Source organism: Gymnodraco acuticeps, unplaced genomic scaffold (genome assembly GCF_902827175.1).
Source record: "Gymnodraco acuticeps unplaced genomic scaffold, fGymAcu1.1, whole genome shotgun sequence".
Lineage (NCBI taxonomy): Eukaryota > Metazoa > Chordata > Actinopteri > Perciformes > Bathydraconidae > Gymnodraco > Gymnodraco acuticeps.
Window position 1 is genome coordinate 30,758 of NW_022990349.1, and position 16,324 is coordinate 47,081.

General features: G+C 38.6%; 2 protein-coding genes across 2 annotated transcripts in view; both read left to right on the plus strand.

The window, feature by feature from the left end:
* Positions 1–5,576, plus strand: part of rabep1 (rabaptin, RAB GTPase binding effector protein 1) — a gene marked incomplete at its 5' end in the record, with an annotated part of 34,908 nt that extends 29,332 nt beyond the window's left edge. The window contains 2 exon segments of the mRNA XM_034223959.1: positions 476–592; positions 2,799–5,576. Of these exon segments, the coding sequence (XP_034079850.1) occupies positions 476–592; positions 2,799–2,900 (219 nt within the window).
* A 2,813-nt stretch (positions 5,577–8,389) lies between these two features.
* mpzl1l (myelin protein zero-like 1 like) overlaps positions 8,390–16,324 on the plus strand; it is a 30,220-nt gene continuing 22,285 nt past the window's right edge. The window contains exon 1 of the mRNA XM_034223958.1: positions 8,390–8,525. Within this exon, the coding sequence (XP_034079849.1) occupies positions 8,453–8,525 (73 nt within the window). The 5' untranslated portion in view covers positions 8,390–8,452. The remainder of the gene's footprint in view (positions 8,526–16,324) is intronic.

A 16,324-nucleotide genomic window follows, 5' to 3' on the forward strand; every position in this document is an offset into this window, starting at 1 on the left:
TTCTACATCAACATGTGTCCCCCTCTTCTTCATGTCTCTTCTACATCAACATGTGTCCCCTCTTCTTCATGTCTCTTCTACATCATGTGTCCCCTCTTCGTCCATGTCTCTTCGACATCAACATGTGTCCCCTCTTCTTCAACCCCCCCCCCCCTTATCACCTGAACCTCCTAGAGCTCCATTGAGTTCTTTGTAACCAAATCTCTCTCAGAGGGGCGTGGGGAGGGGCTCCTTACTTTAATCTAAAGTAACAGACAGAGAATCAGCACTTTGGAAACAGGGCTGAAACAGAGGGGATTATGGGTAATGCTGCAATGATCTGTTTGGTGTTTCAGCCAATCAGAGACAGGCTCTGTATATATCTGAGACCTGTGATAGAGTAATGGAAAACAGTATAACAGGGGACCTTTAAGATAACTTATTTGGCCCAGTCTTGGCTCTGTAATCTAGTGTTAGTTGTGTTGACCTCCTGCAGATTGCGCTCCAGACTCAGGCGATGGATGAGAAGGACAAAGCTCAGCGGCTGCAGACGGAGCTGGACGTCAGTGAGCAGGTTCAGAAGGACTTCGTCAAACTCTCTCAGACTCTTCAGGTGAGAGAGAGGAGTGTTTAGAATAGAATATAGAATAGAATTGGACACATGTTCATGCACACAGTGACATTTGTTCTCTGCTTTTTACCCATCCTAGTCCCAGGAGCAGAGTGTTTAAGAGATGAGGAAAAACAACAAAGCTAAATCTTTTAAGGATGAGACGATATCCTAATAAAGATAACTGTAAATGTATGAACCATGTACACCAAGACACATTCCTCGTGTGTTAACCTGCTTGGCGATAAACATCATTCTGATGCTTGTTTACAAGATGTTTATTCCACTTGTTAGAGGAAACCATAGCATTGGATAAATGGGGGAAAACGACACTGAATAGAAATTATTTTGACTATATTTTTGTGAGTATTACAAACTAGAACTGTGATGTAAGGCGGGACAAAACATTTAGATTATGTTTTTGAATTTTAAATGGATTATAATGAGTTATTTGTGGTGCTCTGCCGGTTCAGCTGGAGCTTCATTAGCCGCGTTCACACAGAGTACTTTTCAGTACCACAGTTCTGATTGGCTGGGCGATTGCAAACCACGCCCCGTAAAACTCTGAAATGTTTTGTAGAGCCGCCATTTTATTATCCTCGCATTAGCATTATTAGCATTAGCATTCGCCCAGCGCACAAACGCAGAGAGACTAACTTATGGCAACACAAAATAAAACATGGGAGCGGTGGAGATGAGGAGGTGTCGGCGTTCTGGCGATTTACTCAGAAGGCTTCAGTAGAAGCTGCTGGGAGTCCCAGCAGCTTCTACTGAAGCCTTCCCCAACTCCGGGGACTTCCGGCCGGGGACTCCGGATGGCAGTATACTCCGTGAAGTGGTTTGCGGCCTGCCAGTAAACCCAAAGCAGAAGAAGAAGAAGTGACGTCAGCGGCTTCATTTGCCTAATCTTCCTTCAGGGAACTTATTCCGGTGTGAACGCTATCTGCTCTTTAGTTCCATGGGGGAACTAAGTACGGCAAAGTACTTGGTGTGAACGCGGCTTTTGAGTGCATTTCAAACTCAGGACTTTTATTTGTAAAATAGTGTTTTTCACACCGTGGTAAAACTACTTTTCCACTTCTAGTTTGTGGCTGATTCCAAACACAGCTTAAATGTTTTTGCTTTGTAGTTTGTATACAGAGATTTCAATTAGTAAAAGCAGGCGAGAAGGAAAGAAACGCTCTGACCCGAAGCCTTAGACTAACAGAGTTAACAGGAAACATGCCAAAGGGTTAGTCGTTTCAAATTAAATAATGACAAATAAAGAATTGTTGTGTTTTAATTGAATAATAATGAGTTGTTTGGCGCTCTGCAGGATTTTTGTTTGTAAAATAGTGTTTTCACACCGTGGTAAAACTACTTCTCCACCTCTAGTCTGTGAGCTTAAATGGGTTTGGTTGGAACATTTTTATACAGAGTTTTCAATGAGTAAAAGCCGGGGAGTAAACCAAAATTGATCATGAGAAAAAGTCGGATATGTGAAATGAAACGCTCTGATCCGAAGCCTTAGGTGCTGTTTACACGAGAACACAAACGGTTGTATCCGCTACTTTCCTCTCGCATATAGCCCGTTCGTTCACACGAGGCCGTAATGGAACCGCGGAAACAGACCCCGCAAACGATAACGGGTCCCAAGGTGGATAGATCTGCAACCGGAACGCTCTGGGGGGCCAAACGTCTCAGTGTGTACGCCCTATACGATCATTTCCTGATAATGATGAAGCCTTAACCCCGCCTCTCCCCACCTCTGCTGCTCACTGCTGTAGCATGGTCAGTAGCTACTGTCAGTAGCTACTGACCATGCTACAGATGTTAGTGCAACATCTACAGCTCCTCTTCCACAACCATCAGCAACAAGTGGACATGGAGAACTACATGAACTACATGTTGCTAAATCCACCGCGGAGAGTGAACAGAAGGGCAACCATGGCAACCATGCTCAGGGGTCTTCTTCGCTGCTTTTGGTGTATTTTGTGGCGGAAGACAGCGCCACTTACAGGCTTGGCATATGTACTACAGTGTCTCCAGCGCTTTCGAGCGGTCTCGTGTGAACGGAATACTTTTTTTATATCGTATTCGGTTCGTTTGCGTTTGCGTGTAAATGGGGCCTTAGAATAACGGAGTAAACAGGAGACATACCAAAGGGATAATCAAAGGGAATTGTTGTGTTTTAATTGAATAATAATGAGTTATTTGTGTGTTTCTGCAGGTTCAGCTGGAGCGAATACGACAGGCGGACTCTTTGGAGCGAATCAAAGTCATCCTCAACGACACCAACTTCACTGACATCAACCAGCTTCCAGACACATGATGACACTGACAGGAAACTGCTTCAGCTTCATTCCCCCTCCTCCTCCTGCCCCCTAACCACCACAGAAGAAGAGTTTTGGAGGGACTAAAGGAGCCTTTTTCTTGTGTACAGAGCACACTGCGGATAATAGAATAATGAAGAAGAACACTACTACTACTAAAACAAGAAAAATGTAAATAAGTAAATGTGTGATTGTTGACGGAGGGATCTCCCTGCGTCTCGTTTCTACTGTAGATATATATTTCCGTCTGTTAGCTCAACCAAAAAAGGTTTGTCGTCGTCTAAAAGCACTTTTCATCGTCTCTTTCCAGGTCATTTTAGACGAAAATTGGATGCATACATTTTCCTCGTCCTTGCTTCCCTTTTCCACTCGCTTCCTCTTTCCTTTCCACTGTTGTTGTTCTGTGACATTTTCCTCCTTGTTTTGGCTCATTCTCGCCCTGTGACAAAGACACGATGAAGGACACTCATGGGAAATACTTGCACATAATTTAACTGTCAAACTAACAGGATTTCAGCAACATCCTTCATCCTCTCCTCACATCGGACATTTTTTAAAAGCTGCACAAACACAGTGAAGAAATATCCATATCCTGTTTCAAAGATTTATTTTCCACCCTTCTTGAAAATCATGAAGACACAGAGGAAGTGGATTTTATAACGCGTTTCGCTCCTTTTGATTGGTTCCCTTAGTGTAATTTAAAAGCTTAAAAGAGCAATTAGCTGCTCATTCAAAGACACTTAAAAGAGGGAGCACCTCTTGAGAATTCAGTGGGTAAAATCACCAACACAAATTCATATAACTTTTGGTATTAATGTGTCTACGAGGTTCATTAATCACCACTTTGAGGCTACAAATGGGTTTCATTTCAACACTTTTAAAGCTGGGTTATGCAGAGTTTCTTTTACCGTTATTGGGTACAAAATAATCCACAGTAACCTCTCGGCATATTGTAACTCGAGCCTTATTTGAAAATCAGATTCCTGCTGTTTTCAGGGTTTATCAAATCTAGCCTGCGACCAATTAGCCACATCATTTCAGAGAGAAAGCATTCCTATTGGCTGTTCAACAAAAGTAGATGTGCATGCATGGTGATTCCAGAAGTTAAGCGCCTGATACAACGGAGGAAAGTCCTGCAGAATAAGTGGCTTTTCATGCATTGGCACAACGACACTGAAACTGCAAAGAAACCCCGGTGGAGGGCTGTACGTTCAATGTTTGCCTCTCCAGAAAACTGCCTAACTGGCTAAGACTTGAAGGACAATGTGCTCGAAATATGATGAATTATTGCCGAATAATGCAAGAACAAATCTGCCTGTACCAGCTTTAAAGTGTCAGGGTGTTGGAAAGCAAATCAAAAAGACTGATCTGTGATTGATGTATTATTAACACAAACAACTTCGTCCTTAAGACCTCAGAAAGTTCTTAAGTTAAAATACGCTTCATCATCAGTGAGCTTTCTGGAACTCTTGGACTTGCTAAAACCCCTGAGATTTGAAATGGGAACCACCAAATTAAATTCGTTGCGAAATCAAACCACGGGAAAGAAAACGTGTTTACCCAAAGACGTTTAACTCAAAAGAAAATAATCGTTTTTCCCCTTGACATAAACAAATCTTACAAATGGACATTTTCAGATGTTAATTGCATTGAATTTTACAGTGAAAATGTAAGCAGGGAGCTTATGGGAGAAAGCTACTTCACACCTCGACACAAAAGCCATAAAAAGTGTGTTTTCCTAATATTGCAATAATAATAATAAGGACCCTCAGATTTAAGCGTATTTCAGACGCTTTTAGACCATCTCGAAGTGTTTCTAATGAAGCATCCTGAGGCTTTTACCCAAACTTAAAATGACAAATTGTGCTTTTTAATTAACCATATTTAATCAAGGCAGTTTAACAAAAAATACGGATTTTAAAACCACAAGATTACACATTAAATCTGTGTGTTTTGAGGTGTTAAACGGCAGGCGTCTCATTGCCCCTTAATAAGACATTGAATGGTTTTGAATTAAGGAAGTGGAGGTTTCTTTTTGGCATATTTGACAATTATTATTTCCCAACGCAAGAGGTGGCACATCAGCTGCTTCAGTTTTAAAATATTAAGAGAAATACAAAGACTTCTGGAGCTGAAGAAAGTGGAAAATGACTAGTTTTAACATTCACTAAAGTCTTGATGTTCAAACATGCAGACAGAAAAGTAGGATTTCACCAATTAACTAAATTCAATAGTTTTTGTTCTTTTCTCAGCAGTCTGCTTTGAATACAGACTGACCCTCGATGTCACTTTGAACGGTTAAAACGGCACTAATGAACTTCTATTGAAAACAAATCATCCTGAAGTGATAAAGAAGGACTTCTCTCTGTATTGTGATTAAAACAATATCCATATAATCACGCATACAGCAGCTTTTAGGACATGTTGATTACTGTTTTCCTTTGTTGACGTGCATGTATTACATTTCCTTTGTGTTGTCTATACTGTAGATATCTGACGTTGATATTTATGAATGATCCAGAAATATCAAGTTGCACTGACAGAAAAACCGTGTGTCTGATTGTGAACGGAGAAATGGTGAAAGTAGATAATATTCATGAGGTGTTTCTTCTCTGAAAAGGCCTTATTGCATTACGGCTTGGTGTGTTTGTGACATTTAAAACCCTCTAATTTAACGTGTGTCTCTTACAGTAACTCATTTTACTCGTGGCCCATATGGCGTTAATATGAAGATTCATCACCGCAGACATTCACTGATTTGTATTCAATAATCTCTGATCTAACACTGCTGGATTATATGAAAACATGTACGTTAAATCCCCAAAATGATGGAGTAAATGTTCAAAAGTTAGATGGATGTTTGAATTTGTCTGAAAGCTCAAACTGTGAGACGATAACTACTTGTTTTTTAGCGTTTCAATCAGGGGTGTCAAACTCAAGGCCCGGGGGCCGAATCCGGCCTGCGACTTCATTTTATGTGGCCCCACAAGAGCTTGCAAAGAATAATACGTTTATTATACGGTTACATGCCGATTTACAGAAGCACGTTGCCCATAAACTACATGTCCCACAATGCATCTCAAATTTTACTTTTTTCTCAGAATTTGACTTTTTTTCTTCTAAATATGCCTTTTTTCTTAGAATTGTTTTTGTAAATGTTGCTTTTTTTTTCAAAATTGTGTTTCTTTAAAAAAAAAAATTCACTTATTTTTTTCCAATTTCACTTATTTTTTGGGATTTTGACTTTTTTTCTCCAGAATTTGGCTTTTCTTTTTAAATAATTGTGTGACATTCTCACTGAAGATACTTGCAATTATTTTCCCTAGACTTCTGCTTTCAGACGTAGTTAATTATGAAGTTATTACCCTATCCGATAATGATCCAATGCAGGGGAAAATAATGTAATATAATACATTATTTTATATATATGATATATTTATATATGTATTTTTGATATAGTCTTAAAGTTACAACCGGCCCTTTGAGTGCAGCCATAATGCAGATGTGGCCCGCGATGAAATTGAGTTTGACTCCCCTGGTGTAAATAATGAAAAATGACACTCGCAGCTTAATTATGAGCTATACATACGTGGTTTAGATGAGTTTGAATTGTGAGCCAATCAGATTTGTGTTATGTTTTAAGAAATGTTTAATTTACATCATAGACAAATGCAAACTTCAATTTCCCTACCATAACATAAATGTAACGTAGTCAGTTCATGAAGACATAATCATGCAAATCGTTTATTTTAAATATCAGTGTTTGTTCTTAAAGAACCAGAAAAGGATCTTTGTATTCTGTATTTGCACTTTACTGTTAAATGTAAATTTTTCGCTCAATATTAACCACTTATTTCTGATTGAAAGTGCACAGTTTGAGCTTTCAGCTTTTATCATTCCACTTAAATCATTGTTATCATGTTTTACATTGTAAGATCTGTACGAGGGTTAGACAAGTGAAATGGCATCCAGTCTAAAATAAAACACTCCTGATCCAGACCTCTGTTCTTTTAATCGTTTTAATTGATAATAAATCAGCAGCTACAGGAATCTAAAATGACTATGTGCATGGGTTTCAGTAAAGATGTCAACTCTTTTGACAACAAGAATACATCTTCTAAAGACTTGAATATTTGTCATTTTCTGCGGCTTTCATGTCTTTACAAATTGCCAAATTCCCTGCTGCATATTGGCTGTTATTCTTCGGTTTACATGCATCTGTTACGTTCCCTAATAGTCTAGGGCAGGGGAGTCAAACTCAGTTTCATCGCGGGCCACATCAGCATTATGGCTGCACTCAAAGGGTCGGTTGTAACTTTAAGACTATATACAAATAAATATATAAATATATCATATAAAATAATGCATTATATTACAATATTTTCCTCTGCATTGGATTATTATCGGATAGGGTAATAACTTCGTAATTAACTACGTCTGAAAGCAGAAGTCTAGGGAAAATAATTGTAAGTCTCTTCAGTGAGAATGTCACAACAAGATTTTAAAAGAAAAGCCAAATTCTGGAGAAAAAAAGTGAAATTTGAAGGAAAAAAGTGATATTTTGAAAAAAACAAGTGACATAAAAAAAGTAAAATTCTGAGAAAAAAAGTCCAATTTGAGATGCATTGTGGGACATGTAGTGCCATGTAACCGTATAATAAACATTCTATCAGAGCTCTTGTATGTAGCCACATGAAATTAAGTCACGGGCCGGATTTGGCCCCCGGGCCTTGAGTTTGACACCCCTGGGGGTTTCAAGGGAAGAGATTGAATAACCAGGAGACACAAAGAGGAGAGGAAACTGATTTGCAAAACTAAAGATTTTTTTTTTTAATGACTCAAAACAAAGAGGGCTCACCAGACAATTTACAAAACAAAGCAAACTATTGAACAGCTTTCTTACAAGAGATAGAGATAAACAATGGAGCACATCTCCTTCCACTTAACACAACTATTCACATCTAATTGCCACGTCTCACACAGAGAGAACACACTATCTGCTCAGGTACAGTAACACACTGACGTCCAGCAGCTCCGAGGGGAAGAGAGGCTGCATGTTTATCACTGAAATAATCAAATAAGCCCTTATCTTACTATACAAAGCAGGAGAACGCTGTAATAGCCTTTTAAAGAAATGTGAGGATGTAAATAAAATACATAAAAGGACATAATTAACAAGCATATCTGGCCAAAGGGCAACAATACAATATACAAACTATATAATATATGATATGATTTTTAAAAATATATATTTAAAAAAAATTTTTTTTATCCTATTTATTTAACTTTTAATTAATTTTTTATTGCTATTTATGTATTATTTTTTACGCTTATTATTTATTTTTATATTTTATTATTTACTATTTATTGTATTACTTTATCTATTTTAGAATTCAGATGGCAGCTGTAATAGCTCTATTCAGCCTCCAGGGGGCATCCTCCTCATTAACAACTTCGTACCCCGCCGCCAAAACTTCCCACGAAGAAGAAAAACGATTCAGGGTGGAGAAAAAAAAACAGCAGAGGAACTCCTCCTGTTTACAACAACATAATGGAGACAAAATGGTCAAATATGAGCTGCCGGCGGGTTTTATTGACTGGATTTATGCTATGTATTGTATTAGGTGAGTGCTGAAGCCCATCTTGGGTTATATTTGAATTTGGATATGTTTGATGTTAGCCCTTTATTTAAGGTGGGACACCAGGTTAGCTAGCTAGCGTTGTTTCATGTACAGCAGCACCTAAAACCTATCATTTCCTACTAATTAATGCACCTTTGTTCACCTTTTGTTGCTAGAGACGAGATTTAACACTGCCGAAAACATCCATAAAGGGATTTTAAGCTACACTTAAACGCACACACCTATTGGTAAATGTTAGGTTATATAATTAAGGTTAATCGTTAAATGCACTATAATTTAAACGAGATTTGGTGAATAGTGTTTACCTCTTGTGGCTATAGACGATATTAAACCAAGCCGAACACATCTTTATAAGGAGTATTTTCACTATACATGCTTTTATACTAATTGGTTACATGTAAAGGTTATTTAACTAAGGCTAACAATTAAATCCACAATAATTTAAGTGGGATTTGGTGTAGAGTGGTCATTAATGCACCTTTGTTCACCTTTATTTAACACTGCCGAAAACATGTATCCAGTGTGTTAAAGCTACTTAATCGTGTACACCTATTGGTAACATGTAAAGGTTATTTAATTAAGGTTAATAGTTACATTTACTATGATTTGAGTGAGATTTAGTAAAGAGTGGTGGCTACCCCTCTAAACTCTTCTTACTAATTAATGCACCTTTCTTCACTTCCTGTTGCTAGTGATGATAATTAACAATGCCGAAATCATCTATATATACAGTATTAGCTACACCTATGCTTGTACACCTATTGGTACATGTATAGGGTATTTAATTGAAGTTTATAGTTAAATTCACTATAATTTGAATGAGGTTTGGTGCAGAGTTGTAGCTACCGCCCTTGCTATATTCACGTTCTATGGGAGGTAACGGTGTGATCTCAGCGGTACACAGGGAGGCTAACCCATGTCTTCACCGTCATATTTACCTACATTAAAGGGATTATTTCCGTGTTTTTAATATGCCGAATTGTAAAGTGACTTCTCATAATACAGAGACAGTTCAAACATGTGTGCTATCACGTAGGTTTCTTTGATGATACACACAGACACATTAAAGTGCCATGTTTGTGAATAATGGTGTCGTTAGGCGTGGGGCTCTTCGGTCACTACGTGTCGCCCGAGGTTTTACTAGTTTAGAGGTGGAAGAAGTACTCAGATCTTTTACTTATAAGTACAAGTACAAATACTATGGTCTCAAAAAGAATCCATTATAAGTTAAAGTCTTGTTACAAAATGTTGCATGGGTAAAAGTACACAAATATTAGCTTTAAAATACACTTAAAGTACAAAAAGCTCAATTCTGCACAATGGCCAGAATAATATAAAGTACAGACGTATTTTAAGCTAAGTGTACTTTAGGTATCAAAAGTAATAAGAATGGATCTTCTCACAGTATTATATTATTATGTGTATTATATTATCCAGTTCTTTATACATGTAAGAGCTTTTAAGTAATGTAGTTTGTCAATGTGGAGCTATCTATATACTTGAAATACACAGTAGTCGTTATACAGTACTGCATTATACCATATCAGCAAATGATGTGTTTGTTATGTACAAAGTAAATAGTAACTATGATTGTTAGATTACATTTAGTGTAGTAAAAAGTACAATATTTGCCTTTGTAATGTATTGGAGTAGAAGTAAGTAGCATTACATGGAAATACTCAAGTAAAGAACACACATGTCAAAATATCCACCACTTAGGTAACCAGCTCACTATTTACTCTATTTCCGTCATTTTAACTATAAAATACCCGTACGTTCAGCACTAACTAATCGCTGGATTGTATTTAGATAAGATTTAACGCTTCAGCTCTTAGCGTCGAACAACATAAGATAACATCTCATTCCCTTGTTGGCCAACCTTCTCCTGACCCGGATTGTAAAGCTACCCTCATAAATGCAAAATATACAGTAACTGCAGCAAACCTGTTGTCCACTAATCTACTTTAAATGTTGACACAGGAAAGGCTTCTGTCTCCAAACTGCGTGTAAGTACACCACAAAAGTGTTTGGCTACCAAGACTCTCAGCTGATCTTTAATAAATTGTGTTTTTGCATAAAAATAGACGTGTTTTACCCCTAGTTATCATTCTGATCCTTACTTAGAGTAGACTGAGGAAGGATCTGGTGATATAGGAAGGATGGGCATTAATGCATTGAATGTTTAACAACGTAATATCCTCATTAAGTCAAGTCTGTTTATTTATATTGCACAATTAAAGACAACTAGGGTTAACTAATGCAATGTTTTAAAATGTCGATTGTTATTTGGCTGCTATTCTACATTAGAGATAATGACCGTAGTCAAATCCTGCTTTTTTTAAATAAGACTATTACTATAAGTCGTATTTATCTTTTAAAGACATAGAAAGGGTTATTAACGCCTTTGTTACCTCGAGACTGGACTACTGCAACGCTCTGTATGTGGGTATGGACCAGGCCTCAATTAGACGCCTGCGACTAGTCCAGAACGCAGCTGCACGTCTTCTGACTGGCCACAAAAAGCGTGACCACATCTCCCCAATTCTGGCCTCGCTGCACTGGCTTCTAATTCGGTTCCGCATTGATTTTAAAATCCTTTATTTGTTTTTAAAGCCCTAAATGGGCTGGCTCCCGGCCGACATAGCAGAACTCCTCCATCGCTAGTCTACACCCCAGCCAGATCTTTAAAGGTCTCATGTCATGGCCATTTCTACTGATCATGTTTCCATTGTTGAGGTCGACTAGAATATATTTAAATTGTTCAATGTTCCAAACTCACATTGGTTTCTCACAGCATCTCTGTATACTATGTGTATTCACTCTCTGTCCTAAACGGCTTGTTGGAGCTCCTGCCCCCCCTCTCCCTGTGAGCCCACTGTGCTCTGATTAATCGGGACGTTGCGAGGCTCGTTGCTGCGAGGAACGGACAGGCTTCCGGGTCGGCGATACAGCGAGAACAAGCGAAACTCATCCTGAGCACAAACACTCACAGCTGAAGTAAAAACAATAAGTGTGACTTGATATTGAGAAAGAAAAAGGTTTATAGCGCTGTGAGAACGGGTCTGCGGAGAGCATTTCTCTGCCATCCCAACTTAGCAGCCCGAAAAACGTTTACCCATTGAAACAGTCGTGGTAGATACCTTGTTTGTTTTAAACATCATAAATACACAAACAACAATGAATACTTACAGGTTGTGTACCCGAATCTCCCGCTGGTCCAAACAGAGTAGGAACAGCATCGTTCTTCAGTGCCCTACGCGGAGCATATCCGGCATGCATCCTGAAAGGTTTGGGAAGCTTTGTTTCGTGAAAGGCTGGCAGAGGGCGTGGCCTCTGGGTGTTCACACGTCACAGAACCCAGGAAGTAAACAATGGAAAAAGAGAAATGTCCAACGAGGCGTTCTGGGGCAGCACAGACAGGTCTTCTCTGTGTTAGAGTTTTACTCACTACAGGGTGCACTTTGAGGGTTTGTGACTCTGCAGACCGTCTACATGCAGAAACACCTTCATAACACAAGGGGACGGGTGATAACCAGAAAAGCATGACATGGGCCCTTTAAGGTCTGCTGACCAGCTGGCCCCAGGCTCTGGAACACCCGGACCCTAGGGGTTTTTAAATCCTCACTAAAGACACACTTCTTCTCTCGGGCCTTCTAGTCAGAGCGGAGCACGACACCTGACATTTCCCTGTGTTTTTGTTTTTTCTATTTCTGTTGTAAATGCTTGTGATTGTAGTAAAGTGTTTTTATTACATGTACAGCACTTTGGCTCGACCAAAAATCACTTTTGAATGTGCTATATAAATAAAACTTGATTTGATAATAAAAACAGCTGCGTTGATACTGAAAACCGTGCAGGCTGACTGTTCTTCACACAGACGAAATGAAACTATAGACAAAAGGGATAATGGTGCTGTTATAAAATCATATTTGTTCACATCCTTTGCAGCTCTGGGTTGGGTCGACATCATTACACAAGGTTTATTTGACTGAGTGTGTGAGTCTGCTCCTTTCAACCATCATTTGAAACTCTATATAAGGCTGTGAGAAGAGACTGGGAATACTTTGTTTAAGCAGATGAAAAAAGTCCAAGTAAATGTCCTATTTAACACAACAGCTTTAAAGTTATATTGTAAAGGTTTGTTACGCACGTTTCTTTACACATTTCTGAATATTACACAATACAGCCATTTGAAATAATGCAAAGTAACTTCCTGATTTGTTTAGAGAAGTGCTTAAAATCTCCGACTAATAGCAGCTGACTGGCTAAAAAACCGCCCAGGTCCGTTTCATATTGGGCCATTATCTCCAACCAGATGCTGACGGAGCCGTTTCTTCTGTTTTGAAATCATACAGTACTTCCTGCTAGAGTCTGGATCTCTGTCAGTGTGCAATATCTGTTCAAAAAGTGCAGAAGACAGGAAGTATCTGGGCTCAATGTTTGACTTCCAGGAAGTCTAACAGATTATCTTATTTGTGAGAAAATGAGAACGTCGTGTGCGTTTGTTTGTCGAAGTTGTGAGTTGTTTTTTAAAATGTACAATCGGAAATCTGTTCAGTTTAGTGTGCTGTCAAAGATTTCTCATTCAGAGGTTAGTGTTATGAATTATTAATCTGTCAACTATCCAGCACTTCAAACCACGTTCTGCATCCTTACTTTTGGCAAAATTGTACAGAATTAGATCTGGATTTGTTCTTTCAAATCGCACAGAGCCTTTACGATGTCTTTGGGTGGAATCATGAGTTATCCAATTGATCATTTCAAAAGTCAAATGAGCAGAATTAGATCAGGGTGTTGTCTCAATCAGGTAACAGGCGCTGCGCTGCGCCCTCTTACTCTCAGTGTAAATATTAAAGTGATGCCAGAAAACAATATTTCTGTTCGTCAAAAACTGTATAAATACTCCAAAGATATGAAAATGGTGTCAAATAGAGCAGCAGACACAGCTTTGTTTTTACGGAGCTACGACTTCATGTTGTTGTTGTTTACGTCTTGAATTGATATATCTTATAATAGAGAGAGAAGAGAATATGGAGGGATGAAACCCTCTGTAATGGTCACACATGCAGAGCACACACAGTGACATGTGTTCTCTGCTTTTAACCCATCCTCGTACCAGGAGTCTAGTTCTAGGAGCAGTGGGCAGCTATTTTACAGCGCAATGGGAGTGGGGGGTGTCCGGTGCCTTGCTCAAGGGCACCAAGGCAGGGCAGGAGGTGAACTGGGACCTCTCCAAGTAGCAGTCCACACTCCATATTTTAGGTCTGGTCTGGGACTTGAACCGGCGACCCTACAGCCCCCAGTCCAAATACTATTCTACTTTTACTACAAACTCAAGCCGTATGAAATCCGATCATCTCATTTAAATTGTTCCTGATTTGACCTCCGCTGTTTATTGATGATTATTTCCTGCTTTTAGCACACAGCGAATAGAAAACGAAAGTCCTCCTACAGCAGAATCAACAATGAGGAAGTTATGAAGGGACAAAGGAAATGATTGCAATAATAAATTATTAATTTATGTGGAATAATTGAACAGTAAAACAGCTGCCGAGCCACAACTACCTCTAAGCTTCAGGCTTTAATGCCACGATGAATTAATCAAGGGTCATGAAGACATTAAATATTAATAGCCTTTATAGTTCCTGGACATCACAAGTCAGAAAGCTATCAATTAATTACAGTTTAATAACACGGTGATTCAAGATTTAGAGTTATTGATTGCAAAATTAAATAAAAACACTCATTTGCGTTACTTGTCGGGTTCAAAATGTGAGTATTTTTTAAAATAAATTATAGAAATAAACGGTATATCTTAAAGGGGACCCATCATGTTAAATGTACTTTTTTATGTCTTTTATACATAAACATGTGTCCCCGGTGCGTCGGGGGAACTCACGCAGCGTCAGAAAATAAAACCCTCTCTCTTTTCCTCCGTACCCAAATCTCTAAAAACGGGGGAACAACGGAGCTGATCCAGATTTGCGTCCGATATGACGTAATATCTGAAATGTGGACCCACGGCCCAATCAGAAACGTTGCTATCAGAAACAATGCCCGACTGTTTTGGACGTAATATGGTCGGTGTTTACATTAGCATCGCTAACACTCAGAGCTAACCTGTACTGGAGAGCATGTGTGTGAAGAAGCAGGAAGTAAAAAGGAACTCACCTTGTGGTATAACCGGCAAGAGAGAAAGCCTTTGAGCTCCAAACTGTTTCAGAGAGAATCCTTGATAATCCATGATATGGCGTTTCATAACGGCAGCATTTAGTTTAGACAGTAGCTGCCGGGTCCCGCATGAACTCAGACCCCTCCTCTTTAAAGCTTTATACCCAAATCAGCACTTTAGAAACAGGAAGTGAAATAGAGGGATATGAGGCATGGCTAGAATGGGTGATCTGTTTGGTATTTTAAGTAAAACACTTCATTGACATGCTTTTTATATATTTTTATATTTCTGAGACCTATGCTACTGCCTAAACATAGCATGATGGGTGACCTTTAATAAAAAATCTAACATTATCATAGTTATAATATACTTGGGTGTTAGACAAGCCGTTTGAACACTTTGAGAAACTGTGATAACCACACACTTTCTCCAGATTAGTCGTTTTGTTTATAACATTTAATACAATTTATAAAAAAATCCATCCCAGCTTCTTAAAATCCGAGGTTATGTCTTTAAATGTCTTGTTTTGTTCGTCAAAAAACAATAAATAGCAGAAAAGATTCTGAAAACAGAACGGAAAGATACTTTGAAAATGAATCATTTAATTATTGGTGCAGCTCTGGTGAAACATTGCAGGTTAAACCGGTAACGTTTAACCACATTTCAACTCTTCTTTGTTACATATAAACTCTGTATTTGGACTGTGTTCTTCTCCTGTTGTCCTGCGTGGGAGTTCTACAGAGTTCACATCAGAGAAGCCTTTTATCCCTTTATCAAACTAAAGGACTTCCTGTTTTGCATTGTCTCTCTGGACCTGAAACAACACATCCCCTTTATGAAATGTCCAATGCACAATAAATACAGCGTAGGGATGACAATGGGGGAAAAGTCCCAGGCTCCTCTAACAAGGCTGAACTGGAATAAATAAAGACATAATGTATGCATTGTCACTGTACATTATCTCTTTGCATAATAACTAAGCAGACAAAGGTACATTAACAGAGAAGCAGTTTGATTTGTTCAGGAAATTACATCACTTTCCTTTTTCCTTTAAAACAGAAATATGCAATATCAAGAAATCAGAAATATCTGGTCTCTATCACTTTATCGATACATGTCCCTAAGGTTCATTAATATGCCACTTTTAATTCCTCTATTTATTATTGTTATACACAATGGTATATATTAGGGCTGCACGATATTGGAAAAAACGATATTCTTTCACCTGCGATATGAAAAAATACAGGAATTGAAGAAAAGACAGTTTTGTTTTGTCCGCGAACCATCCTCTCTTGAACTTTAAAGCTATACAATTGGTATTTTTTTAATGATATTTAACCGGTTGAAGGATTTTAGTCACGGACTTCTGGATCTTAAGTTATCAGAGCAACAAGCTGAGCTAGCTCGGTTATCCTGCTGTGATCTGATCAAGAATGATTGTGATTGGTGGTTTGCTGTGCATGCAGGGCCGGCATGTCACTCACTCAAGAACCCCTGACATGAGAGCCGCGCAAGTTTTCATTTTGTAGCAAGCAGCAAAATAATTGTAACATGACGTGTTTGAGTTCATTTGCCTACTTAAAGGTCTCCTATCATGCAAAATGCACTT